Source organism: Leucopleurus acutus (genome assembly GCF_964270905.1).
Source record: "Leucopleurus acutus genome assembly, chromosome: 9".
Taxonomy (NCBI): Eukaryota; Metazoa; Chordata; class Mammalia; order Artiodactyla; family Delphinidae; genus Leucopleurus; species Leucopleurus acutus.
The window spans coordinates 18,202,653-18,221,591 of record NC_139144.1 but is presented as its reverse complement, the minus strand read 5'-3'; the positions used below and the strand labels follow the sequence as shown (position 1 = coordinate 18,221,591).

At 36.4% G+C, this 18,939-nt stretch overlaps 1 protein-coding gene across 5 annotated transcripts in view; it reads right to left on the bottom strand.

The window, feature by feature from the left end:
• PNPLA8 (patatin like domain 8, phospholipase A2) overlaps nt 1-18,939 on the bottom strand; it is a 134,468-nt gene that overhangs the window by 24,787 nt on the left and 90,742 nt on the right. For all 5 annotated transcript variants that reach the window (XM_082846900.1, XM_082846898.1, XM_082846901.1 and 2 more), the window contains 3 exons: nt 17,052-17,203; nt 7,632-7,726; nt 4,612-4,783 (listed from right to left, as the gene is read on the bottom strand). In XM_082846900.1, coding sequence (XP_082703026.1) covers nt 4,612-4,783; nt 7,632-7,726; nt 17,052-17,203 — 419 coding nt within the window. The remainder of the gene's footprint in view (nt 1-4,611; nt 4,784-7,631; nt 7,727-17,051; nt 17,204-18,939) is intronic.

Below are 18,939 nucleotides of genomic sequence, written 5' to 3'. Positions count from 1 at the left end.
ACAAAAATAAACTCAAAATGGATTAGAGACTTAAATGTAAGACTGGACACTATAAAACTCTTAGAGGAAAACACAGGCAGAACACACTCTGACATAAATCACAGCAGGATCTTTTATGATCCACCTCCTAGAGTAATGGAAATAAAAAGAAAAGTAAACAAACGGGACCTAATGAAACTTCAAAGCTTTTGCACAGCAAAGGAAACTGCAAACAAAATGAAAAGACAACCCTCAGAATGGGAGAAAATATTTGCGAACAAATCAACGGACAAAGGATTAATCTCCAAAATATATAAACAGCTCATGCAGCTCAATATTAAAGAAACAAACAACCCAATCCAAAAATGGGCAGAAGACCTAAATAGACATTTCACCAAAGAAGACATACAGATATCCAAGAAGCACATGAAAAGCTGCTCAACATCACTAATTATTAGAGAAATGCAAATCAAAACTACAATGAGATATCACCTCACATCAGTTAGAAATGGGCATCATTAGAAAATCTATAAAAAGAAAATGCTGGAGAGGGTCTGGAGAAAAGGGAACCCTCTTGCACTGTTTTGGGGAATGTAAATTGATACAGCCACTATGGAGAACAGTATGGAGGTTCCTTGCAAAACTAAAAATAGAATTACCATATGACCCAGGAATCCCATTAGTGGGCATAAACCCAGAGAAAACCATAATTCAAAAAGGCACACGCACCCGAATGTTCACTGCAGCACTATTTACAATAGCCAGGACACGGAAGCAACCTAAATGCCCATTGACAGGCGAATGGATAAAGAAGATGTGGTACATATATACAATGGAATATTACTCAGCCATAAAAAGGAATGAAGTCTGGTCATTTGTAGAGACATGGATAGACACAGAGACTGTCATACAGAATGAAGTAAGTCATAAAGAGTAAAACAAATATTGTATATTAACGCATATATGTGGAACCTAGAAAAATGGTACAGATGAACTGGTCTGCAGGGCAGAAATTGAGACACAGACGTAGAGAACAAATGTATGGACACCAAGGGGGGAAAGTGGCAGGGCGGGTGGTGGTGGTGGTGTGATCAATTGGGTGATTGGAATTGACATGTATACACTGATGTGTATAAAATGGATGACTAATAAGAACCTGCTGTCTAAAAAAAATAAATTAAATAAAATTCAAAGAAAAAAAGAATAAAGCTACTATAATCATCAAAAAAAACAGCATCCCTATAATAACACAAAATCATTACCACAGGAAAAAATATAAAAATGTTCTCAATAAACAAAGAAAAAAAATGACAATAAAGGCCAGGGAGTGGGCATGGTAAAGCGTAACAACAAGGCCCCCACTGAATCAAACTTGCTGATTTCCATATCCTTGTATACAGTCCCTTTCCACACAGACCCTGGGTTTGAGTGGCTTTGGTCAATGGGACATCAGCAAATATGCCACTAAACTGAGGCTTGGTTAAGTCCTCATGCACCGAGGCTGGCCCTGACTGGAACTCTGAGGCCACCATGATGGGATGAAGCCCAGGACAAGAGAGACCAGCTGTCCCAGCCATCTCAGCTGAGCTGCCTGCTGGCTGCCAGTAACCATGAGTGAGTTTATACAAGACCAGAAGAAATGTGCAGTCGAACCACAGAATCATGAGACTTAATCATGACCTAAAAAAAAAACCTTAATTAGGCCTTAGGACTAGAAAATAATATAAAGATTTACCTGATTTCAAGGTAGAAAAGACTTTCTAAATATTAAAGCAAAGTTCAAAATTAAAGAAAAATATCTGACAAATGAAGACTTCAAACTCCTCCACATTAAAAAAATGTTTTTAACTAAAAACGTTTTCAATATATCAACAAACGGTTAATACATTTCCAATATAGTGAGCAATGCCCTGGTAGGAAAATGAGCAAATATTATGCTCTTGAAATTCACACACAAAAAGGAAATAAATAAAAAAACAAAAAATGTTTAAACTCATCAATAACCAAAGTGATGCAAACTGTAAACACCAGTTTTAAAATCTCTCAAACTGAAAAAGTTCTAAAAATTAAAATGTTTGGTGTTCATAAGTATTTCATGAAATGGAAACACAAACTGATGTTGGTGGGTCAGCTGGGACAACTGTGTGGAAGAACAATTCAGGTATATATATCTATCTATCCATCTAAAAAATGATTTCTTAAAACATGTATACTTTCTGACCCAAAATTTCACTCAAGAAGTTTACCTTAAATATATAACCAGAGACTTAAGTAGAGACGTAAGATATCCACCTAAACTTTACTTTGAACAGGAAAAATATCTGAAATATCCTCTTTTCCCACTAGGGAATTTGTTAAATAAAAAACAGTACATCCATAAAATGGATAGCGAACCACCATTAAAACACGTCTCAAGGGACTTCCCTCGTGGTGCAGTGGTTACGACTCTGTGCTCCCAATGCAGGGGGCCCAGGTTTGATCCCTGGTCAGGGAACTAGATCCCACATGCATGCTGCAACTAAGAGTTTGCATGCCACAACTAAGGAGCCTACCTGCTGCAACTAAGGAGCCCACTTCTGTGAGTAAAGGAGCCAGAGAGCTGCAACTAAGGAGCCTGCTTGCTGCAACTAAGGAGCCCGCGTGCCACAACTAAGACCCGGTGCAACCAAAGAAATTAAAAAAAAAATTATCTCAAAAAATATTTAAGAACATAGGAAACCAATCACAATAAAATGCTAAGTGAAAATGCAAGATACAAAACTACACGTGCATTATCATCCCAATTTTGTGAAGGGGATGAATACAAACTCACATTCACAACCCCACATACACATATACTTATTTATCTCCAAGAAATTCCAGAAAAACGTACAACACCATGTTAATAGTGCTTTTGTTCTTGGTAGGATTATAAGCTATTTTCACTGTTTTCTTTATATATTCTCTATTTCCTACATAATGATTATTTTTAAAAGCCATCAACATTGACCTAATAATTACGTTTCTTATAAACTGACCTACTGATACATTCTGAAGTGTGGGCAGAAATGTAAATTTTCCTACCATAGCATTGTTCAGGATCACAAAAAACCAGGAATAACATAAATGTCCCAAATATAAGCGATTAAGAAAATACGGCACTGCAGAATGCAGTGCAGTCTTTTAAAAATTTGTCAAGAAATTTTCATAAAGTTGAAAAAGGGGAAAATGTAGAAAATTATAACTGCAATATAATTTCCACCATATGAAACATATATGAAAGTGTACATAGTCTAGGAAAAAAAATTAGAAGAAAACATACTGCAAAGTCTACAGTTCTAAACAAGATTGTGGGTGATTTTAAGTTTCTATTTTATGCTTATATTTTTAGAAAGTGAGTATAACAGCTTTGTAATATTTTGGAAGAAAATGTTTAAAAATTAGTAAATCTTTTAGAAGAATATTTGTTAATGACTTAAGAAAGACTAATACTACTACATCATTTTAAATAAGGCCCTCAAGCACCTGTGGATTTTGGTACTCTCGGAGGTCCTGGCACCAATCCCTCACGGATACCTAGGGCCAAATGTATGTTAAGGAAAAACAACAGGTGCAAACATGTCCTATATATAATATGGTCTCAATTTTTTAAAAGAAAACTGCAACTTTTACATGCAAATCTCAAACATGTGAACCCAAGAAAATAGTGAAAAGAATACAATTCACCAAAACAGTAGTTATCTTTAATTAGTGAGATCAATAATTTAGTATTCTTCTTTATATTTTTCTGCATTGTTCAAATATAAATCAAGACATTTTAAAAAAGATTAAGTATGTGGGCTGTGCTCAGAGCAGGGTGGTATGAAGAAATGGCTTGTTTATAACGCACCCGACAGGAATCTGGGTTCACTGTGACAAAGGGCACAAAACCTGTGGCCTTCCTATGAACAAATACCCAACACATGTCCCCATGCACCTCCACGTGGCTGCTGGGCAGGACCAGTGGGACAGGGCTCAGTACTGGAAGGAAAGCCACAGTATTCAGTGGGGGAGTTTGCCACCTAGAGCCTGTCTGGTCCATGTGTGTGTGACCCATGAGTGGTCTTATAGGCATAAAGGCTTTGAACCCCTCTCTTCAAGGAAAAAAGAAAAACAGATTCCAACTATATGCCATTCTGGAAAAGGCAAAACAATGGAGACAATAAAAAGATCAATGGTTGCCAGGAGTTTGGGGGGAGAGGGGAGATGAATACATATAGTACAGAAGTCTTTATGAGCAGTGAAAATACTTTGTATGACATTATAATGATTTTATGTCATCATACTTTTGTCCAAAGCCATAGAACGTGCAACACTATTCATTTTATAAAGTGAACCCTAAGATGAACTAGGGACTTTGGTGATTGTGATGTGTCAGTGCAGTTCAGCCTTGGTTAAAAAAAAAAGTCTTAGAATTAACACTCGGGGTAGACACTTTTGGCAAAAGTTTTGTTTTATTTTTATACATGTATACATATTATATGTGTGCTTGTTGGATTGTGATGTAAAATCTACTTTTTAGATTAAAAAAATTTGCAGGCTACTGTAGTTATACTGGCAAATAAAAGCACAAATTAATCTCAAAAAAATAAAAAAAGAGTAAGTACAACTTACTTAAGAATGTTTTCCCATGTTTGACTGTCATAAAATGCATGGCTCCAACTCATTTTGACTGTTCCAACAATGACATTCTGTGAAAACACATCTGATCCCAGTTTTCGATAAAGTTCCTCACATTCATCCAGGGGCATATGAAACAATCCCAACATGAATGCTAATATAGCACCTGAAAGAAAGAATCCTTAGTTTTTATCAGCCCTGCCATTATAGTACTTATAAAATCTCCTGAGTCACAGACTTGGTTAAAATTCTAGCTTTGATACTTTTTAACTGTGTCACCTGAGACAAACTACTGAACCTCCCAGAGCCCCAATTTTTTTCATCTATAAAATAAGGATAATAACAGTAACTAAAATTTACATGTTTTTATACCACTGGGATAACACACGTAAAACGCATTACCAGGCCTCAATGAGGATTCAATAAATACTAACCACTGATGATGATGATAATTTAAAAATATATTAAAATGTGTTGTTTTGCATTAAATTAAATAATATATAACTAAGAATTAATAAATTCCTTAGTTTTAGTCAGAGAATACAGTATATTTGACAACTTACCAATTCATTAAAATGATTACTCCTTCAGGTTGGTCCTGGGAACCAATGTAATAAATAAAGAAATTAGGTCTCTGGGATGTCTTTTTAAACAGCTGACTGCATACCCTAGCTGCACTTGATAGGACACACTGCCACCTAGTGTACCTAACTGGCATAGCCCTGAACTAAGGAGGAAAAGGGGAGAAAAACGCTTTAAGTGACAGGGAGAGGGTGGTAAGGGCGAAGACCTGTGGAGTATCACTGCTTACATTAAGATAATGAACAAAGTAAAAAGCAGGAAATCACTATTATAATGTATTTAAAATATTTTATGTATTTTATTATTCTTAGTCTTATTCTAGTAAAAGACAAGTCAGCTTGTTTTAAAATACATTGTATGGCATAACTATATGATAGAAATTGTTACTTATCAATTTGCAGAAAATGTTTAATTAACACAAGAAATAACTTGCCAAAAAAAAATTAAGTTGCTTTTAAGAAGAGCTACCATAAAGATGAACAGATATTAAGAAACTGAATTTTACTGAATGGTTAAGGACATTACCCTTAAACTAAATATATATTTTTAACTTTATAAAAACTAAATGTGTAGGGACTTCCCTGGTGGTCCAGTGGTTAAGAATCCACCTTCCAATGTAGGGGACGTGCGTTCGATCCCTGGTCAGGGAACAAAGATACCACATGTTAAGGGCCAACTAAGCCTGTGTGCTCTAGAGCCTGTGCGCCACAACTAGAGAGCCTGCACACTGCAGCTACTGAGCCTGCACGCCACAACTAGAGAGAAGCCCACATGCCACAATGAAGAGCCTGCAGGCCGCAACTAAGATCCCATGGGTTGCAACTAAGACCCAATGCAGCCAAAACAAACAAACACTAAATGTGCAAACAAAATTTCTACATTAGAATATACAAAATGGTTAAAAGAAAGGAAAATTATAAGCATTATATTATAAGTTAAGGTTAAGTAAGCTAGAAGACACAATGGAAAAGATATACTGTGATAAGTGCAGAAACGTACATATTACATAAACAAATACTGTATTCGGTAGATGAATCTCTGGTTTAAAATTCTCTTCATTGAGCACCCACCTACTAACAATGGTGCCAAAGCAAGAAGTTAGCTTGTAGATATGTTTCAAGGTTTAAATTGCTAGGACCATTCCAAAATTTAACAGAAATGGCCAGGGTAACAGCTTCAGGAAAAAATACCAAGAACACTTGCAATGTGAAGGTCTCTCTTAATTTCTGTAGTTATATCAATTGGGGATATACATATTATTTTCCTATCCTGAGAGTCACAAGGCATTTTTTAACATGCTAGAAGACCTCAGAAGTCCCTCTGTAAAGAAACCTGCTTTAACTTTCTTTAACCCAACCTTTTCCGAATCTGCTATCATCTTGAGGAATCACTGTTCAGTGGAACATCACAGGAATCACCGATTCCTTATACTTCTGCATTATCCCTACAACTGCTCACATTTAGTTTTCATAATGGAGCATCAATTAACGTGCCCTTTGGGAATATGTCATACTTGACACAGATAACGTAGAGAAATCATTTGATTTTGTTGCTGGTAGTCTTTAGGTCTAGTATTATAATTCCGAAGAATGAGAAAAAATAGAAAAGTCTATGAAGATAAACTAATGTGAAGTGAGAAATTATCAGGCCAAAAAGTAAAATGTACAGCAGGGATCTGCAATGCTAACAGTCCTTGAGTGTTACCTGGGAGGTAAGCAATAGCTATAGGTACCCTGAGAAGGCTTCATGTACACCCTGGAGGATGGGGGTGATGCATGGGTGAGAGAGTTGAGGTAAGAAACAGAAAAACAAAACAAACAGAAAGCAAAACAAAAATTTATCTGTTGGTGAGTCAGTGAAAACTAGAAAATTATTCAGAAGCTATCATATTCTAAGTTGCCAATTTCTTCTATACAAGCATGAAACTAGAATTTTAAATGTACATTAACTAGCAATATTAAAAGGCTTTTAAAAAACATAGATTCTCACATTTATCCGTTTGCTTTCAAACAAGCAGATAAAAAAGGATATAAGAAGCAATTTCCTCACAGAGGGATACCTTTCAAAAGAAAGTAAAATCTTATCCATCCTTAATGTTCTGTTTGTTCAAGCACAATTTGAGCACCTATCACTTTGCTACTTTCCTTCAGGTGACTATACCATAAGGAGATAATTCATAATTTATACTTGTCACTGTGGCTTATTCAAACCGTATTAGAAAAGCACGCTAAAATCTACTTCTGAATATTAACTTATTCCCAATAAACATTTTAAAAAGTTCATTAAGCAAATCAAAGGTCTATTCATCATCAAAACATGAAACTAACATCCATCATTTCAGGAAATGACCAGGATCTTAAACTTGAGTGCTTAATGTTATTTTTCTTAATGCACTGCTGGGATGCACACTTCCACACGATAATAACAATCACCTGTGCTTACACCACAAATGTAATCAAAGAGTTGATGAACTGGCTTCTGAGTAAGTTCAACTAATTTTCGTAGGGTCTGAAGAGCAACCACACCCCTGTAGGAAAAATAAAAGGCAAAAATGAGAATTCTTGTTTTAAGGAAAGTTAAACTATTGAATAAAACAATCTTTGGTTTCCTAGCTTATATGCTAACATGAAAACTAACAATATAAATTATCATCAGTTAAAACTGACAAAGGTTTCTGGATCACTTCTGAAAATCTATATCTAAATAATGGTATTAAAACCTGTGTCATGGTACCACATTTTGAATTTACACTAGTATCTCTTTAAATAAGACAACAAAGATATGGCAACGTAAAATATTTCATCAAACACTCCAACTGTGGAAATTTCTTCAAACTTCCACTCGCCAGTTTTGGGGTGCCACGTACTGGGTTTCTCCACTTAGCAATGTGGTTGGTTACCTGTGCTTCTATACATTTCATGTATTTTACTAGTCATACTTTTAAGCTTTCTTTTATTTATTCATTTTTAAAAACTTTCAACTACCTCAAAACAAGGCTTTGCACTAAGAATGTATGCATTTATGTGCTGACTTTGTTCATTTCTGGACTCTTGCCAAAGGCAGCAAGTAGCTTCATGACGGAATGTGAAAGATGAAACAGCCTAGGAGGTGCAGGAGGTGCTGGAAAATCCTTAATACTAGGGGATATACAGATGTAATGAAAAGTTCTAATCCCAATACAAGGTGTGGAGCAGAGAACACAGTATCAGGCACCACAAAATAAAATTTAGAGTCTCAAATTGTGCTTTGATACTACGAGCACAAAGTTACTAGAAAACATTGTCAAGACGTTTTCATAGAAGACGAAAGATACAGATTTTTTTTTTTAATTGCCAGAAGTAATGTGGATTTGAAGAGCGGTCAGAGAAGAAAAGATGGCTTATGAGGACAATACACTGTGAATTCAATGTATTTTTAATGTGAGACATGAAGAATTAAAGGTCATGCTAGATAAAACATATTTAACAGTGTGTCCTCCATTATCTTATGAAAAGGAAATAAAACATGCACATATATATATTCAAAGAGAAAAAAATATTTGAAGAAATAAATCAAAATAGTAAAAATAACCTTGGAATTGTGAGCTATGATTGTTTTGTTTGGTTTGTTTTTCTTTATATTTTTCTTTTTTTTTTTTTCCTCCCAAGTTTCACTTGTATAAGCCAGAAGGGAACTATTTTAAAATGTAGTATTTATAAATTAATTCAGGACAAATTTAAAAATAAGTATTATTGCTAGGTTGACTCTACATGCTTAACTCTCTACCAGGCTCTCGTAGACAAAAGAAATGTTAAGATATGGGTTCTTTTCTCACGAGCCTTCTTACCTTACTCCTTTCAGTACCAATTTCCCATTCTGGCTGCTTTCTCACAGTCCCCTAAACTGAGGTTTCCCAACAGCAACGCCACTGGCATTTTAGGCCAGGCAATCTTTTGTTGTAGGGACTGTCCTAGGCATTGGAGCATATTTAGCACAACTGGACTCTCCTCACTACATGTAAGTAGCAATCTCCCAACTGTCACAACTAAAAATGTCTCCAGACAGACAAATATTCTCTAGAGGGCAAAATCACCTCCAGTGGAGAATCACTGATCTAACCCCACCTTCATCCTAACCAGCCTCTAGATTTTCCCAAATATCTTCACTCTAATTTCCTCCCCATATGACTAATAAAACCCCTATTCTATGAAATCAAGTATTACTTATTGATCACAGATCCCTTTTCACTATATAGCTCCCTCACTCTAAACAGACATTTGAATGTTCTTCCATGTTCTTATTTCAGATCTCTTCTCAACTGTTATTTATTCAAAAACTCATAGCCATGATCACTCTTCAGAGAGTAACAGCACTGTTACTCTCTATCCCTTTACTTTGCTTTACACTTCTTCACAGCACCGATTACTACTCAATAATACATTTTTGTTTTTCTAGCTGTTGTCCTTAAGGGAAGAGCACAGATGGCAGGGAACTGAAACACAAGCTAGAAATTTTAGGGGGAAAGGTTCATGAAATGAAGCCAAAGCATCTGACCAACAAATAAGGAACTAGACGAACTAAGACCGAATAGGAAGCATGGATGGATTGCGATTAGTAAGAAGGGAGCCTAATGGTGAAATTATCTCCTTCTGAGCTTGGCATCTGTGAGAAGATGTAGGGAGTCAGGAAGCTACTCCCATAGGCTCCTTTTCTAACACTCACTTTATTACTAGTTGACTGATACATGTGGGTAAGATAAATACAATAAAAGAAAACGAATATTACAGAACTCTGCCAAGATTTTAAGAGAATCACGGTTGATAAACTGTCCTAAACTACCAAAAATGTCTGAAAAGACCAAACTAAAATATAAATACTAGGTCACATTAAAATCAGAGGAAGGGGATTTGCTCATGGCTCCTCATGGTTACAGATCCAGAAATGTAATTCTCTTCTGATCCAGAAGAAACCTATCTTAGCTGGAGAAATAACTGAGAGTCTGCTCGTTTTAGGACAACAGTATCCGTGTGACTGACAGGGTCTTGGTGCTCTGGCCGGGTATCAGGTCTGTGCCTCTGAGGTGGGAGAGCCGAGTTCAGGACACTGGTCTGCCGGAGACCTCATAGCTCCATGTAATATCAAACGGCGAAAGCTCTCCCAGAGAGCTCCATCTCAATGCTAAGACCCACCTCCATGTAACAACCAGCAAGCTACAGTGCTGGACACCCTATGCCAAACAACTACAAGACAGGAACACAACACCACCCATTAGCAGAGAGGCTGCCTAAAATCATAAAAAGGTCACAGACACCCCTAAACACACCACTGGACACAGTCCTGCCCAGGAGAAAGACAAGACCCAGACATATCCAGCAGAACACAGGCACCAGTCCCCTCCACCAGTAAGCCTACACAAGCCACTGAACCAACCTTAGCCACCTGTGGGCAGACACCAAAAACAACGGGAACTACGAACCTGCAGCCTGCGAAAAGGGGACCACAAACGCAGAAAGTTAAGCAAAATGAAAAGACACAGAAACACACAGCAGATGAAGGAGCAAGGCAAAAACCCACCAGACCTAGCAAATGAAGAGGAAATGAGCAGTCTACCTGAAAAAGAATTCAGAGTAATGATAGTAAAGATGATCCAAAATCTTGGAAATAGAATGGAGAAAATACAAGAAACGTTTAACAAGGACCTAGAAGAACTAAGGAGCAAACAAACAATGATGAACAACACAATAAATGAAATTAAAAGTTCTCTAGAAGGGATCAATAGCAGAATAACTGAGGCAGAAGAACGGATAAGTGACTTGTGGAAATAACTACTACAGACCAGAATAAAGAAAAAAGAATGAAAAGAATAGAGGACAATCTCAGAGACCTCTGGGATAACATTAAATGCACCAACATTCAAATTACAGGGGTCCCAGAAGAAGAAGAGAAAAAGAAAGGGACTGAGAAAATATCTGAAGAGAGTTGAAAACTTCCCTAATATGGGAAAGGAAATAGTCAATCAAGTCCAGGAAGCACAGAGAGTCCCATACAGGATAAATCCAAGGAGAAACATGCCAAGACACATATTAATCAAACTAATAAAAATTAAATACAAAGAAAAAATATTAAAAGCAGCAAGCAAAAACCACCAAATAACATACAAAGGAGTCCCGATAAGGTTAACAGCTGACTTTCAGCAGAAATTCTGCAAGCCAGAAGGGAGTGGCAGGACATATTTAAAGCGATTAAAGGGAAAAACCTACAACCAAGATTACTCTACCCAGCAAGGATCTCATTCAGATTTGATGGAGAAATTAAAACCTTTACAGACAAGCAAAAGCTAAGAGAATTCAGCACCACCAAATCAGCTTTACAACACACGCTAAAGAAACTTCTGTAGGCAGGAAACACAAGAGAAGGAAAAGACCTACAATAATAAACCCAAAACAATTAACAAAATGGTAACAGGAACATACATATCGATAATTACCTTAAATGTAAATGGATTAAATGCTCCAACCAAAAGACACAGGCTAGCTGAATGGATACAAAAGCAAGACCCATATATATGCTGTCTACAAGAGACCCACTTCAGACCTAGGGACAGATACACACTGAGAGTGAGGGATGGAAAAATATATTCCATGCAAATAGAAATCAAAAGAAAGCTGGAGCAGGAATTCTCCTATCAGACAAAATAGACTTTAAAATAAAGACTATAACAAGAGACAAAGAAGAACACCACATAATGATCAAGGGATCACACCAAGAAGAACATATAACAATGGTAAGTATTTATGCACCAAACATAGGAGCACCTCAATACAGCCATAAAAGGGGATATTGACAGTAACACAATCATGGTAGGGGACTTTAACAACCCACTTTCACCAATGGACAGATGGTCCAAAATGAAAATAAATAAGGAAACACAAGCTTTAAATGATACATTAAACAAGATGGACTTAATGGATACTTATAGGACATTCCATCCAAAACAACAGAATACACTTTCTTCTCAAGTGTTCACGGAACATTCTCCAGGAGAGATCATATCTTGGGTCACAAATCGAGCCGTGGTAAATTTAGGAAAACTGAAATCGTATCAAGTATCTTTTCCGACCACAACGCTATGAGACTAGATATCAACTACAGGAAAAAAATCGTAAAAAATACTAACACATGGAAGCTAAAAAATACACTACTAAATAACCAAGAGATCACTGAAGAAATCAAAGAGGAAATCAAAAAATACCTAGAAACAAACGACAATGAAAACACGACGACCCAAAACCTATGGGATGCAGCAAGAGCAGCTCTAAGAGGGAAGTTTATAGCAATACAATCCCACCTCAGGAAACAAGAATCATCTCAAATAAACAACCTAATCTTACACCTTAAACAATTAGAGAAAGAAGAACAAAAAAACCCCAAAGTTAGCAGAAGGAAAGAAATTATAAAGATCAGATCAGAAATAAATGAAAATGAAGGAAACAATACCAAAGATCAATAAAACTAAAAGCTAGTTCTTTTAGAAGATGAACAAAATTGATAAACCATTAGCAAGAGTCATCAAGAAACAAAGGGAGGAGACTCAAATCAATAGAATTAGAAATGAAAAAGGAGAGTAACAATGGACACTACAGAAATACAAAGGATCCTGAGAGATTACTACAAGCAACTATATGCCAATAAAACAGACAACCTGGAAGAAATGGACAAATTCTTAGAAAAGCATAACCTTCCAAGACTGAACCAGGAATAGTAAATATAAACAGGCCCTGAAATTGAGACTGTGATTAAAAATCTTCCAACAAACAAAAGACCAGGACCAGATGGCTTCACAGGCGAATTCTATCAAACATTTAGAGAAGAGCTAACACCTATCCTTCTCAAACTCTTCCAAAATATAGCAGAGGGAAGAACACTCCCAAACTCATTCAACGAGGCCACCATCACACTGATACCAAAAGCAGACAAAGAAGTCACAAAGAAAGAAAACTACAGGGCAATATCACTGATGAACATAGATGCAAAAATCCTCAACAAACAACTAGCAAACAGAATCCAACAGCACATTAAAAGGATCATACACCATGATCAAGTGGGGTTTATCCCAGAAATGCAAGGATTCTTCAATATACACAAATCAATCAATGTGATAAACTATATTAACAAACTGAAGGAGAAAAAACATATGGTCATCTCAATAGATGCAGAAAAAGCTTTTGACAAAACTCAACATCCATTTATGATAAAAACCCTCCAGAAAGTAGGCATAGAGGGAACTTACCTCAACATAATAAAGACCATATATGACAAACCCACAGCCAACACCGTTCTCAATGGAGAAAAACTGAAAGCATTTCCTCTAAGATCAGGAACAAGACAAGGTTGTCCACTCTCACCACTATTATTCAACATAGTTTTGGAAGTTTTAGACACAGCAATCAGGGAAGAAAAAGAAATAAAAGGAATACAAATTGGAAAAGAAGAAGTAAAGCTGTCACTGTTTGCAGATGACATGATACTATACATAGAGAATCCTAAAGATGCTACCAGAAAACTACTAGAGCTATTCAACAAATTGGGTAAAGTAGCAGGATACAAAATTAATGCACAGAAATCTCTTGCATTCCTACACACTAATGACGAAAAATCTGACAGAAATTAAGGAAACACTCCCATTTACCACTGCAACAAAAAGAATAAAATACCTAGGAATAAACCTACCTAAAGAGACAAAAGACCTGTACGCAGAAAACTATAAGACACTGATGAAAAAATTAAAGATAATACCAACAGATGGAGAGATATACCATGTCCTTGGATTGGAAGAATCAACATTGTGAAAATGACTCTACTACCCAAAGCAATGTACAGATTCAATGCAATCCCTATCAAACTACCACTGGCATTTTCCACAGAACTAGAACAAAAAATTTCACAGTTTGTATGGAAACAGAAAAGACCCCAAAGAGCCAAAGCAATATTGAGAAAGAAAAACGGAGCTGGAGGAATCAGGCTCCTGGACTTCAGACTATACTACAAAGCTACAGTAATCATGACAGTATGGTACTTGCACAAAAACAGAAATATAGATCAATGGAACAGGATAGAAAGTCCAGAGATAAACCCACCATAAAAATATGGTCACTTTACTTTTGATAAAGGAGACAAGAATACATAATGGAGAAAAGACAGCCTCTTCAATAAGTGGTGCTGGGAAAACTGGACAGCTACACGTAAAAGAATGAAATTAGAACACTCCCTAACACCATACACAAAAATAAACTCAAAATGGATTAACGACCTAAATGTAAGGCCAGACACTATCAAACTCTTAGAGGAAAACACAGGCAGAACACTCTATGACATAAATCACAGCAAGATCCTTTTTGACCCACCTCCTAGAGAAATGGAAATAAAAACAAAAATAAACAAATGGGACCTAATGAAACTTAAAAGCTTTTGCACAGAAAAGGAAACCATAAACAAGAGGAAAAGACAACCCTCAGTATGGGAGAAAATATTTGCAAATGAAGCAACTGACAAAGGATTAAAATTTACAAGCAGCTCATGCAGCTCAATATCAAAATAACAAAAAACCCAATCCAAAGATGGGCAGAAGAGCTAAATAGACATTTCTCCAAAGAAGATATACAGATTGCCAACAAACACATGAAAGGATGCTCAACATCACTAATCATTAGAGAACTGCAAATCCAACCTATAATGAGGTTGGATTTGCACCGCACACCAGTCAGAATGGCCATCATCAAAAACTCTACAAACAATAAATGCTGGAGAGGTTGTGGAGGAAAGGGAAACCTCTGGCACTGTTGGTGGGAATGTAAGTAGATACAGCCACTATGGAGAACAGTACTGAGGTTCCTTGACAAACTATAAATAGAACTACCATATGACCCAGCAATCCCACTACTGGGCATATACCCTGAGAAAACCATAATTCAAAGAGTCATATACCACAATGTTCATTACAGCACTATTTACAATAGCCAGGACATGGAAGCAACCTAAGGGCCCATCAACAGATGAATGGATAAAGAAGATGTGGCACATATGTATAATGGAATATTACTCAGCCATAAAGAGAAACGAAATTGAGTTATTTGTAGTGAGGTGGATGGACCTAGAGTCTGTCATACAGAATGAAATAAGTCAGAAAGAGAAAAACAAATACCATATACTGACACATATATATGGAATCTACAAAAAGAAAAAAAGGTTCTGAAGAACCTAGGGGCAGGACGGGAATAAAAACACAGCCGTAAATAATGGACTTGAGGACACAGGGAGGGGGAAGCGTAAGCTGGGATGAAGTGAGAGAGTGGCATGGACATATATACACTACCACATGTAAAACAGACAGCTAGTGGGAAGCAGCCGCATAGCACAGGGAGATCAGCTTGGTGCTTTGTGACCACCTAGACGGGTGGGATAGGGAGGGTGGCCGGGAGACACAAGAGGGTGGAGATATGGGGATGTATGTATATGTTTAGCTGATTCACTGTTATACAGCAGAAGCTAACACACCATTGTAAAGCAATTATACTCCAATAAAGGTGTTAAGAAAAAAAAAATCAAAGGAAATTCAGGTATATGTTCAAAATAAGTTCTTAGATTTATAAATTAGTAAATTAAGAAAAATGATTTCATGTTTTATTTCAAAAATTTGACTTTATAATGATATAAATACACTGAATCAGCTTAAAAAATTCCTACAACTGAACTAGATGTATATATTTTTTTGAAGTGTAATTGCCTATGACATTGTGTTAATTTCATGTGTACAACATACGGATTCAACATTTGTATGCATTGCAAAATGATCAGTCCAATAAGCCTATTAACCATCTATCACTATAAGTCATAAAATTTTTTTCCTGTCATGACGACATTCAAGATTTACTTTTTTAAGCAACTTTCAAATTTGCAATACAATATTACTGACTATAGTCCCTATGCTGTACATTACATCTGCATAACTTACTTATTTTATAACTGGAAACTTGTACCTTTTGACCCCCTTCCCCATTCCGCCCACCCTCCAATCCCCCTTCCAACTGAAAACCACCAATCTGCTCTCTGTATCTTTGAGTTTTGTCTTGTTTTGTTTGCTTTGTTTCTTAGATTCCACATATGAGTGAAATCATATGGTATTTGTCTTTCCCTGTCTGACTTACTTCACTTGGCACAGTAACCTCAAGTTCCACGCATGCTGTTGCAAATGGCAAGATTTCATTCTTTTTTATAACTGAGTATTATTCCTGTGTGTGTAGTACCTATATGTGTGTGTGTGTATACTTAGCCCTCACATATTCTTTATCCATCACATATTTATCCATGCATCCATCAGTGGACACACATTGTTTCTATATCTCGGTTATTGTAAATAATGCTGCAATACACTAGAGGTACATATATCTTTTCAAATAGTGTTTTGTTTTCTCTGGATAAATACCCAGAAGTGAAATGGTTGGATAATATGGTAGTTCTATTTTTAATATTTAGAATCTATAGTTTTAAAAAATCATTTTTTCTAACAGACTCACAAACATACAGAACAGTCTTGCAGTTGCCAAGGGGGAGGGGGCTGGGGGAGGATGGAGTGGGAGGTTGGGGTTGGCAGATGTAAGCTATTATATATAAAATGGATAGACAACAAGGTCCTACTGTATAGCACAGAGAACTATATTCAATATCTTTGATAAACCATAATGGAAAAGAATATATAAAAAAAGAATATGTGTATAACTGAATCACTTTGCTCTTCAACAGAAATTAACGCAACATTGCAAATCAAGTATACTTCGATAAAAAAAAATTTTTTTAAATCATTTTTCTAGCCTTACCTTGTTCCTCCACCATCAATTGTGAGAATCCGGATTCCTCTTCCTTTCACTGGATCCACGTAGCCAATTAAGGCCAAAATTTCTCTAACTGCAGCCTGAAGAGTTTCATCCTTAACTTGTCTCAATCGTAGTAAATATGGAATAATTTTTTCCTATATTGAGAGAAAAAATATTTTGTTGCTTTTGTCAAATCAAGAGTGAAGATGTAAGATTATTTTTAACCAACACATACAGATCATCACAGGATAATATCTTTATGATCTCAGAACAGGCAAAGATTTCTTAAATAGGACACGAAGTGCTAACCATAAAGGAAAATATTTATAAACTGGACTATATTAAAATTAAGAATATCTACTCATCGGGACTTCCCTGGCAATCCAGTGGTTAAGACTCCGCGCTTCCACTGCAGGGGGCATGGGTTCCATCACTAGTCAGGGAACCAAGATACCACATGCTGTGCAATGCGGCCAGGAAGAAAAAAAAAAAGGATATCTACTTGTCAAAAATGATTAGAAAGAGTGAAAAGGTAATCTACAGCCTGGGAGAATATATTTATCAGACATGTATATGTGTGTGTGTATATATATATATATATGTGTAATATATACATGTTACAATACATATAAAAAGACTTACATCCATAATACATAAAGAAATTCAACAAATCAGTAAGAAAAAGCTGGTCAACCCAATAGAAAAACGAGCAAGACCTGGAATAGGCACTTCATGAGGGCAGTATACAAAAGGCCAGTAAACACTGGAAAGTTGCTGAACTGCATAGTTACCAGAGAAATACAAATGAAAGCCACAATTTAACATCACTAAACATCTAACAAAATGGCTAAAATAAAAAAATAATGATATAAAACATTGGAGAGGAAATAACACAACCAAGAGGCTCATACAGTTCTGGTGAAAGTATCAACTGGTATAAGCACTTTGTAAAAACATTTGGCAGTATGCACTAAAGGTGAGAATAGGCATACTCTATAACCAGGACTACTACTCCTTGGTATATATCCCAAAGAAATGAAGACTTAGGTTTTCCAAAAGATACATTTGAGAAGCACTATTCCTAAATATTCCCAAACTGGAAACTATCCAAATGCCCATCAGTAGTAAAATGGATAAATACATTGCACTATATTCATACAATAGAACACATAACAATGAGAATGAATGTTCCTTAACTACACCCATCAATATAGAAGGTTCTCACAAACACATGTTGAGTGGGGGGAAAAAATAAGACATAAAAGAGCACATGTTGTATCGTTCCATTTATATAACACACAGGAAGAGGTACAACTAACGTACACTGCCAGAAAATTGGTCAATCTTTTTAAAGTTAATGACTGGAAGGGGGCATAAAGGGGTTTTTGGAGTGCTTTGGGTAACATTCTGTTTCCCAGTTGGGTGGTTGTTATACAGATGTGTTCAATTTTTGAAAATTCATGGAGCTGTATACTTATAGTATGTATATTTTCTTTTCTTTCAAATTTTTATTTATTTTATTTTGGCTGTGTTGGGTCTTCATTGCTGCACAAGGGTTTTTCTCTGGTTGCAGCGAGCAGGGGCTACTTTTCATTGCGGTGCGTGGGCTTCTCATTGCTATGGCTTCTCTTGTTGTGGAGCGCGGACTTTAGGCGTGCGGGCTTCAGTAGTTGTGGCACGTGGGGTCAGTAGTCGTGGCTCGCGGGATCTAGAGCGCAGGCTCAGTAGTTGTGGCACACGGGCTTAGTTGCTCCGCAGCATGTGGGATCTACCTGGACCAGGGCTCGAAACCATGTCCCCTGCATTGGCAGGCGATTCTTAACCACTGCGCCACCAGGGAAGCCCTACATTTTCTACATATAATGTTTTTTAAAAAATTTTAAAAGAAACA